This window comes from Diuraphis noxia, unplaced genomic scaffold (genome assembly GCF_037042655.1).
Source record: "Diuraphis noxia isolate RWA-SAM2 unplaced genomic scaffold, SU_Dnox_SAM2 contig0002, whole genome shotgun sequence".
In the NCBI taxonomy this organism is placed as follows: Eukaryota; Metazoa; Arthropoda; class Insecta; order Hemiptera; family Aphididae; genus Diuraphis; species Diuraphis noxia.
This window is the reverse complement of record NW_028301712.1, coordinates 64,293,999-64,317,753: the sequence shown is the minus strand read 5'-3', so window position 1 is coordinate 64,317,753 and position 23,755 is coordinate 64,293,999. Positions and strand designations below refer to the sequence as shown.

General features: G+C 27.6%; 1 protein-coding gene across 4 annotated transcripts in view; it reads right to left on the bottom strand.

Annotated features, from left to right (window-relative positions):
- LOC107170975 (uncharacterized) overlaps positions 1-21,462 on the bottom strand; it is a 50,287-nt gene extending 28,825 nt beyond the window's left edge. For 2 of the 4 annotated variants that reach the window (XM_015521204.2, XM_089219031.1), the window contains exons 1-2: positions 21,127-21,462; positions 14,853-15,020 (exon numbers count right to left, since the gene is read on the bottom strand). In XM_015521204.2, the coding sequence (XP_015376690.1) occupies positions 14,853-15,012 (160 nt within the window). In that variant the 5' untranslated portion in view covers positions 15,013-15,020; positions 21,127-21,462. Of the gene's footprint in view, positions 1-5,273; positions 5,461-14,852; positions 15,021-21,126 lie in introns of those variants that run through there. The other 2 variants (XM_015521211.2, XM_015521217.2) reach the window with 1 other exon arrangement.
- Between the last annotated feature and the right edge of the window lie 2,293 nt (positions 21,463-23,755).

The following is a 23,755-nucleotide window of genomic DNA, read 5'->3' as shown; positions in this document are numbered from 1 at the left end:
TATATTTTATACATATATGATATATACTAGGTATATATATAGCTATATTTTATGTTCCATCTTAAAGGACAGCCACACGCACCATGTAATAATTACATGTCGTAGTAGTTTTTCGACGAAAATGGTCGCGTTCATGAAATGGTCATAAAATATCCGATTAAATAATAATACGTTGGATTAGAAAAATATAATTAACAAGATAATACGCATGCAGATACATACTCTGTATAAATATCTACTCTTCTTTCTCCTATCTAAATCTGAGTGCCGCCACGGCACCTCCGCATGAGTATGTTTTTTATTTTCAATTTTCATTAAGCTCGGGCGAGTCGTCGCGAACATAATATATAATATTTATAATATATACGTATAAAGTATGTATAAATACATGTAATAATAAAATAAGTAACAAAAATAATACACGCGCTCGTTAACAATCGGCCTCAATATTAACCCCCACGCGGCAACACACTCATTACTCAACTGTTTAACCACATTAAAATCAAATTATTATTAACTCGTCAAGCTCGATTTTAAGATGTTATTATTATATTAACTCGTCGAGCGCGATTTTAAGGTGTTATTATAATCCGAACTATACTTATACTCTATATTTTATTATTTTCTGTCAGAGTACTACTTATACTGCACTACAGACATATCGTTATTGCACACACACACACACACACACACACACACACACACACACACACACACATACATTTAAATATATATATACAAACAATATACAAATAACTACCGTTCAAATTCCTGTGGTGTACTCTTTTCACTTTTAGGACATAGTGTACTACTGTAGTGTATTAGAATATACGTATAGGTATATACGTTATGATAATAATGTATAAGCGGATTACCTACATTAACTAATGATGTTATTATGTCTACATAGGTACGCCGCAAAGGTGTTTCCGGTCACAGAAAGAATAACAAATCCAACGAGTATCATCTGATTTTTGTTTTTTAAATTCCAAGATAATATTTAATACACGTCCATGTAATGCGTACCTATGCCCGTCGGTGTATGGCATCGCTAACATTGATGACGTAATTATGAAAAATTATAATTCTATCATAGAAATAATAGAATAATTTGATCCTTTGATAATATATGTATTATATTATAACTATACCTATTGTATGTTATAGTATTATACAAATGAGGAAACAAGAAAATTATTGTTGAATTAAAGCTTCTCGAATCTCGAATTGTCAAATAAATTAGTTATTCATTTTTTGTGAGTACTAAAAAAAACACAAACAATAAATTGTTTTATTATTATATAAATTGAGTGGTTTAATGAAGTATACTATTATCGTGTTCTTTTATAATAGAAATGTAAACATTACAAATTATACTAACTCTTTGAATTACATTGATTAATGAATAAAAACATAGTTTAACATCACATGTTTTGTTGGTTTATGACACAAACGTGACTTATCTATTATTATTATTTTTTTTTTTACTTCAGGCGTTAGTACCAGAAATGATCGATTGGTTTACCTACTGCTGTACTTACTCAAGATTATATTATAATCCCATCTGGACAAAGAAAAAAAACACCGCAAAGTGTGTGTAGAATAAAAGACAATGCACATTACGAGACTATTGACAAAAAAAAAAAAGAGATTATAATATAATATATATATTATACTTAAACAAAACCGGGTATTCGAAAATGTTGTGCGTGAGAACTTGGTGCTCGAGAAGGGTGTTAAATTCGTATCTGGTATGTTATGCTGCACCTATAGGAGGTACCTACATAAATAATAATAATAATAATCATTACCACTGTTGTAGTCGTCATGCCAAATATGCGTATAAAATTGATTTCGACTGTTAATTGTTTAATGTTTGTTTATGTCAACAACTGTTGTGCTGTCTGTCTACAAGTATGTTGTGTGTGGTTGTACCTTGTACGTTGGTAGTATTTATTTTAGTCAGATTTTAGATTTTGTGCATTTTCAATTGTTGGAGAGGAAAAAAACACGAGTATTTTCGGTCTTTTGAAAATTAAACAAAAATATCAAACAATACATAGGTAGATTGCGGACCGCGTAACGGTAGGAGCCGGGTCAGGGAGGGGTACCACCGTTGTACAACCGCCACCGGACGAGAGCCACAGCCGACATATGGTCCGTCTCCCCCATATACTCCTACATACTCACACACACACTCAAACACACATGAGGGTGGGCGAGCATAGTTTCAATGGGGATAGGTATACGATATCGTCGCTAGATGGAATGCCGTTTATACACGTCACGCAGGGGGACGTTAAACCTGTTCGGGTAATAATAATAATATAATTATCGAATCGTGTTTTATTATTTGTCCCTGTAGGCTGCAGCGGTAGTGATGTGGTGAGCAGGTGTATACGTTATTATTATTACTATTATTTGTATAATATTATACTTCTAATATAATATTAGTAATATTATATAATATTATGAACTTACGCAGTAGGTAAGAATATTATTATAGGTACAACCGTTGTATAATGTATAATACACATTTATATAATAGTATATCGTATACTTACAGTTTTATGTTTGATTTTATGCTGTCATTACGCTTGACCGTTATTAGCGGTGGGATAAAGACTTAAAGTAAAAGTGTATAAGGAAAAAAATATCTGTTTTCATATTGCTCGTCATGGGTGTGTTTTATACGGTGAACACCGCTATGTATAGACAAAACAAAAACCGTTTTCTCAAACACTATGTGAATAATAGAATCTACAAGTATACAACTAAATGAAAAACGTGTGTAAATTTGAGGGCGTGTCAACGTCTTTAAGGGATGTTCGATTTCCGTTTTGTTGAACGATAATATATTATTATCATCGTCATCCCTTCTTACTATATATCGCGTTACGCGACCGTTTAATGTGTATATTTAAATAATACAATAATATATACTCGGTACGTTCTCACGAAAAAAAAATGCAATGGTTATCTGGAGCACAAAACCAACAAACAGAGCAGAAAGCCCGCGTTAGTCCGTTGCTATTTATTATTATAAATTATTATGATGTGTGTAAACGTGGTTTACAGTGAAACATTAGGACTTATTAAATTAAATTAATATTGCGTTGTATTGAGTTTCGTTTTTCGGTTGATGAAAAATAATTCAACCTCCCGGCATACTCTGTATAATGTGGCGCTTATGATAAATACAGGTAAACCTATCGTGCAAATGGTTCGCCATCGGGCTACGGAAATAAATCTACTCTGAAACTATCGTCCCACGTATGAGGTTTTCAGCACTCATTAAAACAGTCAATAATGTTGCCTATAAATTATGATATGTGTATCATATTTAAAGACGATTTCTGAAATTTATCATCAAAAGTGTAGGCTTCGTCCGCTTAATGTTGGCTCGTGTTAAAAACCACAATTTCCGTCGACAACCGCAAGTATTTCGTCGGCTTACTATAATTGAGACTTTTCAGTTGAAACATAGGGACTATCCCAAAACACAGCTGCACGTATAATAATGTATATATACCGAAAACGTTGGGCATCACTGGATCATTGCACGCACACACCGGAAGTTATAGGGGACACAGTGTATTGTTTCTGTTTTGACGCACTCATCCTGCAATTATGTTTGTTTTTATACTACGCACTGTGTATTATCAGCACCACACAACAAACGACTTTGGGTTATCTTTATGACCAGGGCACAATGCATTGTCCAATTCGCCGAAACGTGTCCTTTTAAGGTACTTCGCGAATCGCGGTCTTAATCACTTTGTTCATAAAATACATTAAGATTTCGAAATGAGGTCATATAGAATTGCGGAAAAACAGTGAATGTCCATCAAGGTTCTGTGTGTTAGAAAACTGTTTTGATCGCATATATAGATATATTATATGCTAAGACCCGATTACATATTAGAAATTTATGTCTTATCTCTGGTAAATGTACCTACTACACAGAGACTATGGGATTATTGACTTGTTTTTTATATGTACAATATTTCGAATGATTTGTGTATTTGATTAATACGTTTCTTAATCACAATTTTAAGTATGCATACGAAATACTAATTTAGTTTGTGAACTAAAGTGAACCCGAAGAGCAGATTAAAAAGCTATATTAATAAATTAATAATTTTTAACCAATTGAATTATTTCTACATATTTACATAAATAAAAACATGTTAAGTATTATTCGATTTATTCGATTTGGTTTTGTTTAAATGTACATTTTGTTTGAATAAGTAAGTACACCTTGTAAAATAATCAAATGAATTATTAATGTGCAGATTGAATGTGAAACATTATGTAGGTATTTATAAAAGTATATTTTTTAATACTTACTGAAGAAAAGAATATTTAAAACAATTAACATTGTCAAAAACTATGAATTTAAATTATATTTAGGTTTGGTTAGTTTTATTTAGTATAATAATAATTTTTTTTAAAAATATTTTTCTGAAAAATTGAAATACTTATATTTATGTAATAATACTACATGTAATATGTGTAGCTATAACATGTATTTTATTTGACATATTATGGAACAAAATTTAAAATACTTATTAGTATTACCTAATTTAATTCATCATATGTTTAAAAAAGAGTGAACCATTGCGTTTTTTTTTTTGTAATTTTTTAAAAATAAAATTTATTGGTTGCTTCATTACTTGATGGACGTCTTTTATGCATACAACGAAAGATAAACATTATACATATAAATTATATCGAAACATGCATTGCGCATGGTCGGCCAAATGGAACGAAAAGATTGTTATTGGTCGGCCAACATAAGGAAATTGTGTAATTATCCGGTAATTATTATTGTTCTATGCCAGTCTATTACAGGGCATCCTAAAAACATAAAATGGATAATTTAAAACTGAGATAAATTGCTATAAGGACAAAGAAGTTGAACGCACTATACTTAAGAACACACAATAAGTAAGTACTTATTATCCTATAATTCAAAACAGCAGCTGCTGACCATATACGAAATGTCTTTGGCACAACTAAAGATATTTTTTTTATTGAAAAAATTGTATGCAAAAAACAAACCATACTGTGTGGTTAGGTCAGATAAGGCGGGTATGAATACAAATCATGTGTATGTTCAATGTTCATACATATTTGATTTTATCCATTTAAGTCGATACATAAAAAAAGAGATCTTATAGTACTTAACTATATTATTGATAAAAACACTTTTGACAATGAATTATTTAGTTCTAAACTGTATTATTTAAATATTTAAAATAATAACTTACCAAAGTCACAGGCCATGCATAACATAATCGTCCGATTTGTTTAAAACATAATTTAAAACAATATGAATATTTTATAATGAATTTTAAGTACGAAAACAACGTGGAGGTAAACACATAATACACCGGCAACGTGCGTCTGCAGTAGACATAATAACACTCGACTGTTCGCTATAGACTGACACGGATAAGAATAAAAAACCATTAAAATGGGATGGGTTATAATGGGAGTGTTGCCTGTGTGGTTGACTGGTTTGGTCGTCTATTATATGCGCAACCCACTCTGGTGGTTTTATTTTCAATTTTTCTCATATCTTAAACATTATTATTGTTTGCATTTAAATACCGAACAACTTATAATAACATATAAATGCAACTTATGCAATTTTTTAAATAGTATACAATATAATAATATATATATATGTATATATTTAAATAATCCGAAAAACTGTGAACAATTTAATTAATCTTCTAAAAAAATTAATTTATCAACTATAATAGGTATGTAAATACGACTGAAATTTATCAATTACTTATTTTGTTAAAATAATTATCTTATATAAGTAAAATTATATTATTTAGGTAGATGGAAATATAAACTATGAAATGTTACTTTATTTTTATTATGTATTGATATTATTTAATAATTTAAATGTAAATAAAACGATTATTTTACTTAATAATTATTTACTGAGATTAATCTTATTTACTAAAATATATTTGTAGGTAGATACTAGATTTAGGAATTTACAAATTTAGGACGAAATAAGTCGTATTAATTTTTAAATTTTAAATAATGGTTATGTATGTAATAAAATCAACAGGATGAACAAACATTATTCCCATGCTATGATGTAGATTAAAGCCTGTATATTATAAGCCTATATAGGTACTTATATATTTAAAATACATTTTGAGCAAAGATTTCCTGAGAAAGTAAATTATGCAACGTATAAAAACTGTAATTGAAATAACACTAGCGCTAAAACATGATTTTTATGAGTAGTTACTAAAATTGACCATATAATATTAAATAAGAATAATAAAGTGTACAGACTATAAAATTCTCAAATAAAAAAAATATATACTACTCATACGAAAAAAATGTAACATATAAAAAATAAATAATAATTACTAGATATAATACATATTATGTAGGGAAATCCAATTAACATTGATTTTAATATTTAATTTTTGTATGGTACTTAAATAATTGCCAATTATAGTTTTAAAAAAATGTTATAACTGTGCTATTCATCTTTCTATTAAATAAATAAAACACAATGTATTTTAAGTAATTACTTTAATTGCATTTATCAAAATATAACAAATTTTAATTTTAAAAAGAAGAAAACTATTTCTGAAAATCGACATATTATTAAACATATTATAAAAAATTATCTATATTTAAATTCTTAACACAAAATATTATTTATAATAATTTACTGACGGACAAAAAAGATCATTTATTGACTGCTTTTTAGAAATTAAGACAAATTGTTAGGTTAGGTTAAATATTTAAGATCAATTTATAATTAATGATTATTAATTATGTAGAATATAACAATTCAAAAATGCTCATAACTCACTAAAAAAAAAACAAAATATTGTAAACAATCTTTGAAAAACAACACAGATATTGCTTTTACCTTTAAGTTTGATGATAATTTGCATTTATAGTCTTATTTGAATACAATAATAAACCTTATAATATTGAGTATAAAAAACGATTCTGAATGGTAAGCATTTTATATTTCTAAGCATAATTTATTTTATTTTGTATTTATATTTTTAATAAGAAGTATTTAATTAATTATTTAGAATTTAGATTGATCTAATTTTTCAAAAATCTATTGCATATGACAAAATATTGTAAATAGGTGATATACCTATGTATAGTAAAATGGTGTGAAAAGGTTAGTGGTGTAAATATTTCAATATTTAACTATATATTTTGAAAATTTCAATGTTTATACAAAATTAATCATGGGTTTGAAATAAAAAAATTGTCAAATCCCTACGATTTAAATTTTTTAGTTTAAAACAAAATTTGATTTTTCCAACAATTTAGTCAATATTTGATCTCAGACAATAAGACGTCGAGAAAAAAATTGTGATTATAAATTTGTAATAAGAATACGTTGTTAAGTATCTTGTATAGTTTTTGTGTAATCATCAAGATTTTTGACAAATTAAACAATTTTAAGTTTTTTTTCAAGCTACCAACATCAAATTGTTGAAATAGGTACCTATCAGTAACATCAATTTTTAGAATTGGAGAAATTGTTTAGGTACCCTAATACGACTTAACAGTAGACGAATAGATTAGAATTTTTTTTTAAATCAGTGTAACAGTTCATCATTGTAAAATCAACATATTTTTCGCTTGTACAGAATCTAAAATAATTGAATAAGTAAGTACCTACAATCTACATATAATGATTAGTTAATGACTTAATATGTAGGTACCTATAATCATTACTTAACACATTAATTACTTATTACTAAATCTGCAGAGACATATTTAAGAATTAGATGGTGATTTAAAATAGTTGTACTTCTTTATTAGGTCATAATATTATCATGCCTATGCATTTACAATTATTTTAACTTTAATTATAAATATAATATGACATATTGTCATATTGATATGATATCCTGTTAAATTAATTATCATTCAATTTTTACTGTAATATAAGTTTAATTTAATAACATTATAAATGAATTTGTTTTATATATTTATTGAACCATACATTGTTATTGGTTATTGAAATTTAGTGAATATACGATATGATTAAAGCCATTTTTGCACGATACAAGTACTTGTCCAGGACGGTGAACTAATATTAGTATTCAATCAATTCAAACGCAAAGTATGGTAATGGGTATAATAATGGTCGGACGAGTAAAACGATAGAGCAATGAAATGTTAGAAAGTAAGCGAATGAGAGAGTGAGGAGTAAATCGAGTTGTAGACATAAACTGAATAAACTAAATTCAAATCAAAACTCATTTTACTTTTCATTTCATAATTATACTGTATACTCGTAAAATAAGAAAAATATATCACACCAAATTAAAATATAATACAATACAAAATCAAAATTATTTAGAGTAGGTATACAAGTGTATTATTAAATCAATATGTGTTAAGGGTTAGATTACTTATGGAAGAACCTTTATATGTGAATGCCATCGCTTTGTGATCAGCCCCCCCCCTTACTATAATTAATATATTAACGTAAAATAATCGTATTATTTGGTAGGGATTCGGTCGCACTACGAATTGCTATAATATTAGCTATACATTATTAGTTTACATTCAATTCAAGTGTCATTATGGATATATCTATAAAAATTCCGTAGCTACACGGCTTTCACACTACACAACACGTCTCAACAGACTCGCGGTGACGTGAAAACGGGTTGATCGAGAATCGTTGAAAATTGGACGATTCAACGTTGGCGAACGCAAAGTAAAGACCGGTGACCACCGTTTCTCATTAACATTGATCGACAAACAAATATCATATACCGCGATACACGTTTGCGAGTTTATTGCGTAGAAAGGTACTAGGTAGGCACATAATGCAGTACTGTAGTTGATTGATTTAAGGTGACGCTGTACAGTGATTTCCGGAGAAAATCATTTGGAAATTTATAGTGATTTTTTAATAATATGTGATTATTTATTAGATACCTATAATTGGTACATGAAAATTAAAATATCGTTTTGGAATACACGACACAGTGACTGTGGTGAACTCCCATTAATCGTATAGCCGAGTGTATGAAGACGCCTTGGAACTACGGTCGAGGCAGCAGAATAGATATTATTATTCCACGACCGGAGTTCGTATGGTTTATGCGTTACGTAATCACGATATTGCGAGCTGGAACCTCCATGATTTAACATATTCGTCGGCTGCCGACGGTTTTCTCCGCGGTGTACAAGATTTTCAATGGCTTTCGATTAGACCGTTTTCATATCATCGTTCGAACCATTTTCCAGTGCAGTGCAGTACAGTACAGTACAGTAAAATTCGGTACGACGACATACGGCTAAACGAGTTTTACATAATTTAGATATAACGGACGAGTCTCGATAACTCGAATTTTTTTTTTACTCGTCGAAGTGTTTTTAAGTTGTGTTTAAGGTAGGTACATAACTCGACATATACAAGGGTCAAATTTATTTGAGAGTTTGTGATTTGCACCAAAATTATTATTTATTTGTTCAGTTATCGAATATTCGATTTTGAAATATTCAATAATTCTTCGACATATCCTCGTTGACGTCAAGACTATAGATGGACATATGTATGACAATAATAATTTTTTGGGATTTTTCACCTTATCTGGTAATATTTTGATTTTTGACGTTTTACGTCCAATTATCGGTCGTAATCGCGTTATATATATATTTATATAATGTATATCAGTTTATTATTTTGATCAAATACTAAGCTATATGCTTAGTGTTGCCGTTTCGTCGTAATATTTTATTTAACGTAACATTTTTGTAGGTACCTATAGTGCCATTTTCAATTTTTTTCTTGAAGTATGGAAGTTAAGATAATTAAAAATAATGGCGGGGAAGATATTATAGAATACAATCACCATTTTTTATTTTGCATATAAAACAAAAACTACAAATATAATTCATTGAAGTTGTATACAGAGAAAATGTTCATCAAAATTGTTTACTATAGGTAAAAATATGAGGATTGTCCGTGATAAAAACTTACTACAATATGTGTATAAGTTCAGTTATTTTATATATAAAAATTAAGCTAAAGTTATATTAGGATATAGAAAATTGTAAGTTGGTACTATCGAAAAAATAATCGTTTTTAATTTTGGTGCAAATTATATATGTTGTATATTACATTTTGGGTCAATTTTGGTGCAAATTGATTACAGCCATTTATTTTTTTCTCTTAAGATTCGAGTTATAGAAATTCTTCTGTGAACTTATACATTTTTGAGCCTAATACTCAGGGCCGGACTGGGTAGGGCCCGGCTTACTATCCCAAATATAATAGCGGCCCTACTCCCTGAGTCTCTGACTATAGTGGTAATTAGTTAAATATAATACAAATAATTTATTTATTTCAATAACTATATTATAATATCATGATAACAGTTTTAATAAAAGCGATGAAGAATTTTTTATGATTTCCAAGACATCTTGAAAATCAACCTCTTCCAAAACTAGTTTTTCTCCTGACATCATTATAAAAGCCTCTGTTCTTGGTTCAATGACGAACGTAATCTATTTTTTATTATCTTTAGTGCTAAATGTACGTTCACAGTTAACTTGACTGACTGATAAACTTAAGACAAATTCATATGCAGCATATAAATTTGAGTGAGCAATAGAATGCATATTTAGTGAGTATAATAGTTTTTGAACACAGATCAAACATTTAGAACGGTCATAATTTGATTTTGATGATTGTTTACATCCTTTAGTTAAAAACAAATTATATTAAAACAATTAAATTAGGATAAAATTTAATTTAGTAACCAATTTTACTAATTTGAAAGTTGCACTTACCATTTTTTTTCAAATTAATGTTAAATTCGTTCCATTCCAATGAAAAATTGTGATAGTATATCAGATAATATGAACGTATAATAATACCACGTTAATCTATTTTTAGCAAAACTATATGTTTATTATTCCCAGGAAATGATTTATCGATAGACGCTTGAGATTTGAAACGATACTGACTTATTTTTTTTTTTTTTTTTTTTTTTTTATTAACATAAAGGCTTCAATTACTAGGATTATTAGCCTATAATTACAAAATGATAGTTATACAATATAAAAGTTGACATTGTCTTTATAGATTATCTTATTATTATTATTATACAATGTAAAATATTCTAATATTTACAGTTTTTTGTCTATTTCTACTGACTTATTATAACTTATAAATCATAATAACTATTACACATAATATACCAAACACTACGTCAAATTACGCGTAGGTATGTGGCTATGTAGCCTATGTCTCATATCATATTATGTCGCATTACTATATTTTAATATTTACTTATCTACCGATATAATTGTACTTACAACAGTAAGTTACAAGGCATCGGCCCAAAACCCATCCAAAGACAGCGGCCCACTGTCCTCTAGGACAGTAAACCACTGGGCCAGTCCGCCCCTGCTAATACTTGACGAAACGCGTCACCTGTTTAACGACGAGGAAGGTTTGTATAGTTGAATACGGCGCGTCAAGGCAAGACGCACATCAGTCATTTGTGTATATTATTCACAGATCACAGGTTCCTCGTAATGGGACACATGTTAACTACCGTAATTTTGAATTCATTGTATAGTTGGACATACAGTTTAGTGTGTACACACAGATTTGTAAAATCTAAGTAGATGCAAAATCTGTCTGATCACTTAGGCTTTAAATGGCATCATAAATATTTTTATAGACAGACCATTGAACATTGAATGTTTAAAAAAAAAAAATTAAAATTTACGAAAAGGTATATATTTCTAATATCTACACAATTATTATGAATGTTAAAATACTGTTTAATAGAGAATTGCACTGACAGATAAATTAAATTAGGAGAGAGCTCTTCTACATACTCTTCAGTCACGATCCACTCTTCTATATGTCATGAATTCAACAAAATTATATACATTTACATTTTACAATAAAAGTTGATGATTTCTCTGTAGGTATTATATTGATAATTGAAATGTACTAACTGTATACTAGACTAGTATGCAAATATCATAAAATTTATGAATATCTATACCTACCTACTAATATATAGTTACGTAAATAATGTTTTAAGTATTTGAGTGTAATAGTAGTTAGGTATTGTTTAAAATTATTTTGATTAAGTTATACATGCATCTTAAATCTACCTTTTTGATTATCAAAAAATAACCTTTTTTAATTAATTATTGTATATTGACTTTATGAAATACATTAATTACGTTGTATACGTCATAATGCAGGTATTTAAATATTATTGTTTGCTAATTTAATTTTAAATAAATTAGTTCATTTCTATAATTTCTTTTGAGTAATTTTTTTTTTTTTTTTATCTAGAAAATTGTACAATCTGTAAAGTAATGATTTACAATAAACACAAGTTATTAAAGAATTAACATAGAAAAGACAAAATAATATAGGATAAAGTAACAAACAATAGTGACTTAAATTAAATTACACAGTGTTGGTGAGTTGCGGCCCAAACCCTAAATAACGTACAAGTTGCGGCCCGGGTTTATGAGAGGTACGTAGTACGAGTTGCGGCCCGGGTTTATGAAAGGTACGTACGAATTGCGGCCATACAATAATGTATATATTACATATATATATATATATATATTATATACTATATGTCTATATATAAATGTATATAAACATCACAATATTATGTAGGTATTTTCTAGAATAAATTGTCGTACTTATATTAATATTGGTCGTAAAGAAAATAAAAGTATTCATAAAATTATTGAATATAATATAATATATTAATATTATGACATTATATTAAATAATAAATAATAATAAAAAAATAAAAGTATAATTGGTGTAATATATTATGATAATAATGCCCAAAAAAAATCAAAGCATTTATAATGTAAGTCATATATGGCAGATGATACGATAAAACGATCTATATTATCTTTATCATATTATATACAAAAATATAACTTCTCATACGTATTGAATATTTCGTTTATCGTTATTCGTTTATACGGTACATAGGTAATAGGTATATAGTATAATATATATTATATAAGTAAGGTACAAATGTAATGATAATTATTCGGGCCGCAACTAACCTATACCTAAAATATTATCGGGCCGGAATTCACCGGTCACCAACACCGGAAACGAAAGGTCGGGCCGCAACTCACCCTCAGCCAAATTACAATTATTTACTTCAATTCAGACAGGGGTTAGGGGGTTTGAGTGAAGTGGCCATCCATTGATGAAACTTAATGTTGAGTAAATATACAACGAAAAGTAATAAAAAAAAGAAAAAACAAATAGTCCATAATACAACTATATCGGATTTATTTAAAGAAAAATCAAAATATGTTTTAGGTTTCGTATTTTATTAGTTGAATTCCATTGTTCTGATGTAAAAATTCTGATTTCATATTTTTATATTATAAAATTATAAATTTGATTAACCAATTTAGCTGGGTTTTAACTTAACATTTGGTTTTCAATTATAAAGTATACCATCAAGGAAATATATTTTTTTTTTATATTTTACTGAGGTGAACTGTTTGTTAATATTAGTATCTAGTATCTACTGTATATTATTTATTTAGTATTAGTTGTGTTAAAAATGACAATAATTAATTGTTTTTCATGTAATGAACATTGTAATGTATAAATTCAAAATTGTATAAGACATATAGTACTATAAAATAAAAATTGTAATTCAGAATTCCATCTTCATAGTCATTTATATTAGAAAATCTAAATATAGTTGTGCACAGTGTACTACTGAAAATTAGGAAAATCAAGATATATAACCACTGTTATAAAATAGTAAACAAGTATTATTTAGTAAGAATTATGTAAACTAATTGTAAATATTATTTTTTAAATTAACTGCAAAGCGTATTGTAAACTGTAAACTGTATTGCATAATCATTAAAACAGACACGAGCAAATAATGTCGTTATGTAGGTACTTCACAGTTCATACTGTAGTTGTTGTAATTTGTATTGTTGTAAACTGTAATATATCATAATATAATAAATGTAACTATACCTATTACAGTATATATACACTTAATAGTATAAACAAATATCCACAATCGTTAACAATATAATGGAAATTAGGATTTTTATCCAAAATAACGAACTCTACAGAAACGAAATAATTGTTTGATAATAAATATTTGTATATCATAAGGACATTTATATTTTTACAACATTCATTGTATGTTGAAAAATATAACAATTATGAAACCCAGATTTCAATAGTTATCATCGATATTATTATTCATCTTTTGATCTATTCATATTCAATTGCACACCTAGTGAGTATACAAAGAGCATAATAATTGTGTTCAAATAAATTCGCCTTTAGCGGCACGTGGCATTCCATTGAAAACGCCGAAAGCTCAAATACAAACGCCCTCTTCATCAAGGTATGTATATTATTTGAGCAGCATTATATCCAAAGTGGAAAGGTTTCTCGCACATATGATTATAACAAACGTGATATTTCGCAGTTTTCAACCTTGGCGGGTAAAAGAAAACACACACGACTTAGAGGGTAAATTCGTTTGTAAAGGCCACAATAACGCGGTCGTCTTTTTGTCATGTTATTTTATTTCCGAGTACCTGCCTATACAAAGAAAAAGCACAAAAAGAAAAAATATGAAATACCAGATATGACACATGACACTCGTATGCGGCTTACACGAAATACGCGTTTGGTTTGTGGACTTTTACTATTATATTTTTCCAACTAAATAATCATATTTTATTGATAAATCAATTCAAATGATGCGAAAAAAAATGGATGCATAATAGGATTATATAGTTACAAGTTGCAATCTATTTACCTTGTTGTACGCCATAAAGACTGCTGTGTTTATCTCCAATAAATTGATGTTCCGAGCGCATACTGTTTCTGATAGCTGTCATTCTTAGCAGTATTGGAGCTGATATATCTGGTATAACATCTTCGTTTCGTACCGAATTTCTACTCCGAAACAATACCATTTTATAATCTAAAAATATATTAAATAAATTATACCTATTACGAATTGATTAGTAATAACAATAACAGTCCAACTAGGTACTGTAATTTTAATTTTAAGGCCTCAACTTTACTATTATGTTGTTGATTAATTTTTTGATAAAAAAATTTATACAATTATACATGAGCGTAATTTCTCAATAAAAATAAAAAAAATTATTTCAATTCAAAAATTAATTATGAGTCAAATGTCTGAAATAAATATTACTTGCTAATAATATTAAAGTAAATAAAATGTTTTGTACAAATAAATTTTATGATATTAGGTATCCTATTCAATGTAATCACAAATTAAATAAACAGTTCTATATTTTATACAAATTTAAAATGCTTATAATAATAATAATGATAATTGTTAAATAATGTTTAAGATTTATTTGAGATTCTGAGTCGAGTGATGAATGTATTGATTTAACAAATATGATAGGACTGTATCCGAATTGCACCACGCCAAAAAAAAAAAAAAAATGTCCGAATTGCATGTCTTAGAGGAGTATGCCGTGTACCCACAAGTTTATTTATCACGTAACCATGTACACAACTTAAATTTTATTTTCGACTTTCAAATTTTTTAAGAAAACACATGAATATTAACTCATTATATGTTGGTTACAACTCATTAGCTTATAGATTTAAATATATTTTAATATATAGTTTTATTATTGTTGCTATTATTTTTTATTAGGGGTAACCCGCGGAAACATAGGCCGTGTGTGGTTGTGGGGTGGTATGGTAGGGGTTATTTTTTTGCATATTTTGTTTGAAGGTTTTTTTTAAGTTGGTAGGGTTGTAACAAATGTAACACATGTTTGTGTATGTGTGCCAAGGATATGTTGCTAAAAATCCCAGGTGGTCACCCATCCGGGAGCTAGCAACTGCGGCTGGTATGTACGCTCAGTGCGTTTCCGCAGATTGAGCGTACGATCGCGCCTCACTAAGCCACATATTCTATTATTATAAACTATTGAATTATTATCTTTATTATTCTTATTATTGTATATTATCAAAAAAACTCCACCAAATTTTTTAATATTATTTTTTTTTTTTTGAAAGGCTAAGTAAAATACAATCACTTGGACTTGATATCCTACACTACAATCGTTTTATTTGATATTTATATTAACTGTGTCACCTTCTCCAATATATTACAATGTTTACTCATGTATAAAAAATTTAAATCTAGAAACTAATTAGTCAATTTATCCGTTTTTTTTTTAAAAATAAGAAAAATCAAAAATAAAGTTTATGTTGTGCACACAAGTGCATGATAAATAAACTTGGGTACACGGCATGTAATTCTGACAGACGCATCTAATAGATGGCAATTATGGCATGCAATTTGAGTATTCCAATTTATGATTATTTTTTTGGTAGGCAATTCAGATGTGCCGTATGATTGATTTGTGTAGTGTGTGGCTTTTATATTTTGTTCTGTTGTTACTTTTCGGAGCAGCGAAAATAGTTCAATTTTTGACATCGATATTGTTTCTGGCATTGGAAAGTGAATCTAGTTAATCAAATGAAAAATGCAAGTACTTTTCTTAATGATTGTGAAAAACGAGAATTTTTATTGTTAACCAATTAATGACAAAATCAATTTTGTTATTTTTTTGTTATTAAAAAACGAATATAAATAGTATAGAAACCCCGCTATAGAAACATTATATCATGAGGGCCAAATCACGAGTGAATGAGTCACATGACTCTACTCCGGACACCATGTTCTATAGTATTTTATGCAGCATATTAAGTTTTTTTCAACCCAACCCGAAAAATTGAACCGACAACGGTCATATTATAACTATGGTTAATTGAAACAGCATTGCTTTGGAAGCCACATGCGTTGACCCCTCCATAAAGAGCAATGAAAATGAAAAATTGTGATTCCGAAAAAATAATTTGCTCGCTATTAATACAATGGCATCTATTATTGACAACCCACATAAACATAATTTTATCCACCGAGTATATTTATTAACTATTATTGCTTATCTGTTTATAATACAATCAATGATGGGAGCTTCACTTTTTTTAAGAAAATGTTTTTTATTATGTAAAAGACTTTTTTTTTTAAATAACTACTTGTTTGTTGATTAATATTTTTTAGATTCTTAGCAGAGCAATAAACCAATGATTGTATTCGATTTTTAGTGACGTGGTGTATGTTTTTTTTGTGTGTCAGTCATCACCTTTTAAAGCAGTAAAATTGCTTCAATCTTTATTATTTGAGAGGAATTTTTGATACCAGTTGATACTTAAAAGAGGGTAAAAACATTTTAATTACTTTTCACAAAAATCTGAAAAACAAAATAAAACTTTGGAAGAACAGAAATACTTATGTAATAGGTAATAGGTACAAGTACAAGGGGAAATTTGATTTTGTTATTTTGATGTAATTAAAAAATAAATAATCATAATAGTTAGAATGTTTAGTAAATATTTTCGTATATTTCGGCTTTTTAAAAACAGCAGATTTTTCATTTATTTTTTGGTTTATGTTGAAAAATATTTTTCTCAAATTCAGAAGTTTAACATTTTGATATGCTTTTTCATATAATTTCTTCATATTGCAGCTAAATATATCAAAAGTTTTTGAAGTCATGAAGATTTATCATTGTTATTATACCTACATTTGAAAAACCTGTTGGAAAAATATATTTATATGCGATTTTTCACAAAATTTTTTTCTAAAATTCTATTAAGGAAAATTATGAGTTATGAGGAATCTTGTGTTAATTCTGTGTAGGGACCTCTGGTATAAAATCTTAAGAATTTTCAACTACAAAGTAATCTACATACTTAAATATTTTCATGATTTTGATGGATTTCGTTGATTTGAGCCTAATATTCTTTTAAAAAAATTGCGACTTAATGTAAAATATTTTTGTTATTATGTTGTAAATCAAAAAATATTATCCATCGAAAATTTGAAAAATAATACACGATTAATTAAATTATCTTCTCCTATACTCAATGAAATTTTTAAAATATTTATACTATTTCTATGCTAAAAGTCTTTTTTTTTCTGGGTAGAAAGCTTGAAACATAATACAAAGTATTGAGTTACTTATAATTTAAAATGTAAGTTCTTCATTAGTTGATTGTAGCAATTTAATTACATATATAGTTCACATAACTGCAATTTTTTAAGCTGTTTATAATTTTAATTTCTAATTTTGACAATTTTCTATATTTTTATTTTTATTTTTAAACGAGAGAATTGTACAATCTGTAATTTAAGGTTTACAATAAGCACAAGTGATGATAATAGAATAGAATAATATAGAAAAGACGAAATAATAATGTAATAAAACAACGACGGGTTGATGATTACAATTATTTACAACAATTCAGACAGGGGGAATGAGAGAAGAGACCATCCATTGATGGGACTTCGTGAATTTTCTATATTTAAACGAAAAATAACAATTTTTCCTCTAAGAAATGTAGTTATGTTCAACTCAAAAAATATAAATGTTAGAGACTTTTATATTTTGTTTTCTGTAGATTTTATTGTTGTTCATGTCCACTGAAATTTAAAATGAGAAAATGTTTTATTCATTCAAACGTGTCTATTCAATATCAAACATTTAATTATAATTATTTCTCTAATGAATAGTTTTAAAAATTTCATTTCATTGAAATTATTGCTGTGGTTGTTCTTAAATAAATAATAATAGGAACCTAGATGTTATCAAAAAACTGTCAAATACTATTCTGGCATTTTAAAATCAAATTTGTATTTATAATTATTTATGTATGGTTCGTGTAAATTTATATTTTAAAACTTGGTAACTGTTTGTGACATACAAATAATGGCAATACAAACATTTAGATGACTCAAAAACAACACAGTTTAATGTTGATAAAATTATATAGTAAAATATATTATTATTATATCAATGGAATACATGATTAATGATAGTTTTTTTTTTTAAATTAAGATTATATTATTTCTTTTAGCATAAAAATGTTTATCCATCACTAAGTTATTTGTATAGTATATATACAAGAAAAAAATACTAAATACAACGTTGAACATTCTAGTGGAAGAATACTAAGAAGATAATAATTATTATTACCATACATTCTTCAAATTTACAGGTATATAAAAAGGTAAAATTATTTCATTACACACCCCTTTTATTATATCAGCTATTATAAATATAGGTTTTACTTTTGAGATTCGAAAGTCTTCTTCTTCTAAATATTTAGGTAATTTGGTATTGATCAATGAAATGTTAAAGGTGAATCTTAGTTCCTTATTTGTCGAAATCATGCTAACCGGTTTAAATATGAAATAAAAACGAAATATTATGATAGATAAATCTATGTTTTGAGATTATATCATTCAAAAGGTTATTAAAAAAAAAAAAAAAAAAGATGTCATAAATAAATGTGTATTGTGTATGTTTATTAAAAGGTGAAATACGAGTATAAATATTATCATGAAATTTTATGTCTAATTTTACTTTTGAAAATTTAAATAAGTTAAAAGAATATTTTATTTTTGATACAATCATTGCAACATATAACGTATTTTACATATTTAAAAATAGTTAAGAACTAAATTAATTATATAAAAAATGAATTTTTTATTATCTTAAATAAATTACAATAATATTATATTTCGAATGTACCTATTAAACACTCAACCATTTTACTACCTAGCTTTATTGAAACAAGAACCTCTGACAATATTAAAACAATATAATATAATATATTATTATTTATAATGTTCAAAGGAGTTCCAAATTTCTTACGTAACTAAAATTAACATATTTTGGTAACAAACAAAATGAATAATAAGTTTAAAAAAACATATTTATTTTATCTATCAATCAAAACTATTAAAATCGATATTGAAATATTATCAAACGTATTTGAATTCATGATTTATACTAAAATTATAAATACAATCCGTAGGACATAGACACATCATTATTTGTTTATTTAATGAATTATTTGTGATTTTATATACAAGATGGAAAGTAGGGACGGCTCTGCTATACAGTATTGGTGGTGTCAGATATACCTCATCATAAAATACTGTAGGTAATGTATGTGGTAAATTTAAAAGCAATGATTTATCAATACGAACAATTATTCTGAGGGCTTACTTGCTTTACTGTTTAAGTATTTTTTATTTTATATATTATATATTATTTGATAAATATTGTTTTACTATTAATAATATAGTGAATATTCATTTTTAGCCGAAAACATTGTATTTAAAAATAACATTTTATATAAAATACTATAATATAAAAGTTAAAGTTTTAATTTCCCACAAAAAAATATTTTTGAATTGCAATAAAATAACTAAAACTGTTTTTTCTTGTATTATAAATATCTAATATTTTTACAATGTTATTATTATTAAATTTAATATTAAATTTGTCAAAATTTGAACTTTAATTAATGTTTCTAAAATAAATGCCATAAAAAATCCAAGTCACTATCAAAAATCTCCTTTAAAGTAGAAAATCTAGGCTTTTTAAACTAGAAAAATTCTCTTCAAACACACCATAAAAAAAATAATAACACACATATCATTGTAAAATCAATACAATTGTCGCTCCGCTCAAAACCTAAAACTTAACTTATTTTGAGACCAAATTAATGTTTTTATAAACTATCTATTATTTTTAAACAATAGTATTTTATATTTAAACTCTTTATCTTTAAATTTCATAAATTTTCTCTTATTACAGTAAGTTATATGTTGTATTTTACAAGATTTCACTCAAGTACTAATATTAATATACTTATTCGAAAGTTTTAGGTGTGTGATATCAATACAACATATTTGGTAAATTGTCTAATTCAACATCGCAAGCTGAACGAATTATATTTTACTTAGTTTTACTCACCTATAACTTACAAGGTATATAGTTAATATGTAATGTGTCTGATTATTTTAATACTTATATAATATAATATAAATATAACGGTATTATATAACAATTTGTATTTGCTGGTTGTTAGGCATATTATAAGCAAAATAAAAATTGTAGTTCAGAAACGTTAGGATAAGTTAGGTTAAGCAATGCATTTCCTGATAAAACAAAACTTACTTATAGGTAGGTATGTAGTAATATTATCTAATGTTGCAATCAATGTCTCCAGTCGAAAAGTGGCAGCGGACGACTATTCAAATTTGGTAAGTATTGCGATACTCGAACTCGCATGCTTGTAAAATAATATTAACAATATATAGTTATGAGTAAAAAAAATTAAAACGATTTAAAAACAAAAAAAACAGCCGATCTGGTGAGCCTGGGCTGCGGGTATATTTTGATAATATTACAAAAATAAAATATTGTTACACAAACACAGTATGATAGTAAACATTTTTAGCGAAATGTAGCCATCGCAGTGTAATATTATTATAATATCGTCATTTCACTGTGCAGTGAAAATCGTTATAAACGAATCGCTGCAGATAACGCGACTAACTACAAAATACGATTTTTAGAACATTCGCAATCGCCGCTGCCACCGCCGCTCCGTGGCCGTTTCCCCCACGCTCGGGCGGTGGGTCATGTCTATAATAATATAATATTGTTATAATATTATTATTGTATTATTATTATTATTATTTCGCCTGTTCGTCCGCCGCCACACAGCCTCTGCTGATCGTCGGCGACATCACGAAGGCACGCTGCCCACACGAGGTTTTTTATATCCTATACCGTGGTCAATATATATGATTATTATAATTCCGTATAATACTATTAATATTGTCAGTATATACCTATAGATACATATGTATATAATGTATTATAGGTACGCCTCATATAGGTATATAGGTACACAACTGCTGTAAAATACGCGTGCCCGCGACTGCATGTCTATACGTTCCGTCTATACTCTATATATTGTCATTATTGCTACTGCAGGTGCGAAATTATTATCATTATTATTATTGATGATATATATAACGAAACTGTCGACGACCGTGATGATCTACGATCGCTGCACAGTTGCAATTATAACGCATATATAGGCATAGCACATAGGTATTCTGATTACTGACATTTCAACATTTGGGTACTGCGTCTAAGCTTTTTTTACTGACAAAATCACGAAAGATTGATTATTATAGTTATTTGAATAATTATACCCACGCGGCGCTGCATTGAATGCATCTTTTTATCCTTTAATATTTTATCTTTTATCTTTATTTTGTATATAGGTTCCGTAGTAGTGATACGACTGATACGAAATAATAATAATTCAATTGAATGCATATTGAATACATTCCATATAAGTACCGTGAATATAATTGTAGTTTTAAAAATATCATTGAAATCATAATATCTTGCTGCAAGATTCGTGCAAATATTATTGACAAGTGATTGGTTACAGAATAATTATTACAGGTGCCTACTCCGTTTTTGTTAAACATCAGAAAACATTAATATTGTACTATTCGTATGACGTGCGTATCTACAATGTTATGACTAACAATATCTATATTTACATATCACTTTCTTAATCAGCGTTTCGTATCTTATACCTAGGTATATACTGTTTTTAAGTATCTTGTTACAACTGTGCTCTTTAGGGAACACCTTGCAGTGTTATAGATTAATATGGTACATGATGTACAATTACCTATACGTATAGTACTTGTCGTAATAAAACGCCTCCAATGTTCAGATTGAAGAATGGCGCATGTCGCGGTGGACCACTCTTACTACCTATGTATTTTACAGTGCATTCTGACGTGTATGACTGTATGAGTAGGTACATATTTACATTCCTCGCGAAACACCGGTTGATCGCTGACTTCTAAATATGGTTTTTCGCGATTTAATCTCGGGTTAATTTGATTTTTAGACAAACGTATCCCGCAGATAGCCGCTGGGCATTATATAGTATTAGCTACGTCAATCTTGCTGCCGCCACCATGTAGGTATTTCATTGCAGTTCGTTAAATATTTGTTCACAACTCAACGGCCTCGGTATCAATTAATTTCGCCAAGTTTAAGATGTCCGTAGTTTAAAATTTAAGTAAATCTATTCAATTTTTTTTTTTATTTTAGTACAAACCGTTTTTAGTCATGTATGAAAAAAATTAGCTATTACATTTTTTTAATGTACTTATAAGTACATATAATAATAATAAGTTCGTGGTAGCTCTATATTTTAATATATTGTAATTCGACCCTGAAAAATGTGTTGTAGGTATGATTTGATTACCCACGCATATATTTATACACATAAGATAAAAAATGCCATTTGGATTACCTATTATATCTTATATTATCTAAGACTAAGACCATACCTATGCAAATATTACATTATGTAGAGTATACATCAGTAAGTAGGCACCCAAATGAATAAATTAAAATTAATATCAATCTGTTTAAAGCCATATTTTTATGGTTGGTAGTGTTGGTACTTAATTTAAGTAATCTGTATATTATACAATATATTTTAGTAATTAAAATTGTGTTAAGTTTTGACACTTTAACATTTATTTTTTAAACGGCTGGTAGAATTTGTTAAAAAGAAAAAAAACGTCTTTTATTTTATAATATATTGTATAAAAATATGGAGTGTTTAATCATTGTTGCAAGTCACCTCTTATAGGATTAATTGTGTTGTAGATTAATATCGGTTAAAGGTTATTGGACGAGGTTCAATAATCGGTAGTAACAAAAGGCGGAAGTTTAATCACAGACGTGACGGACACAC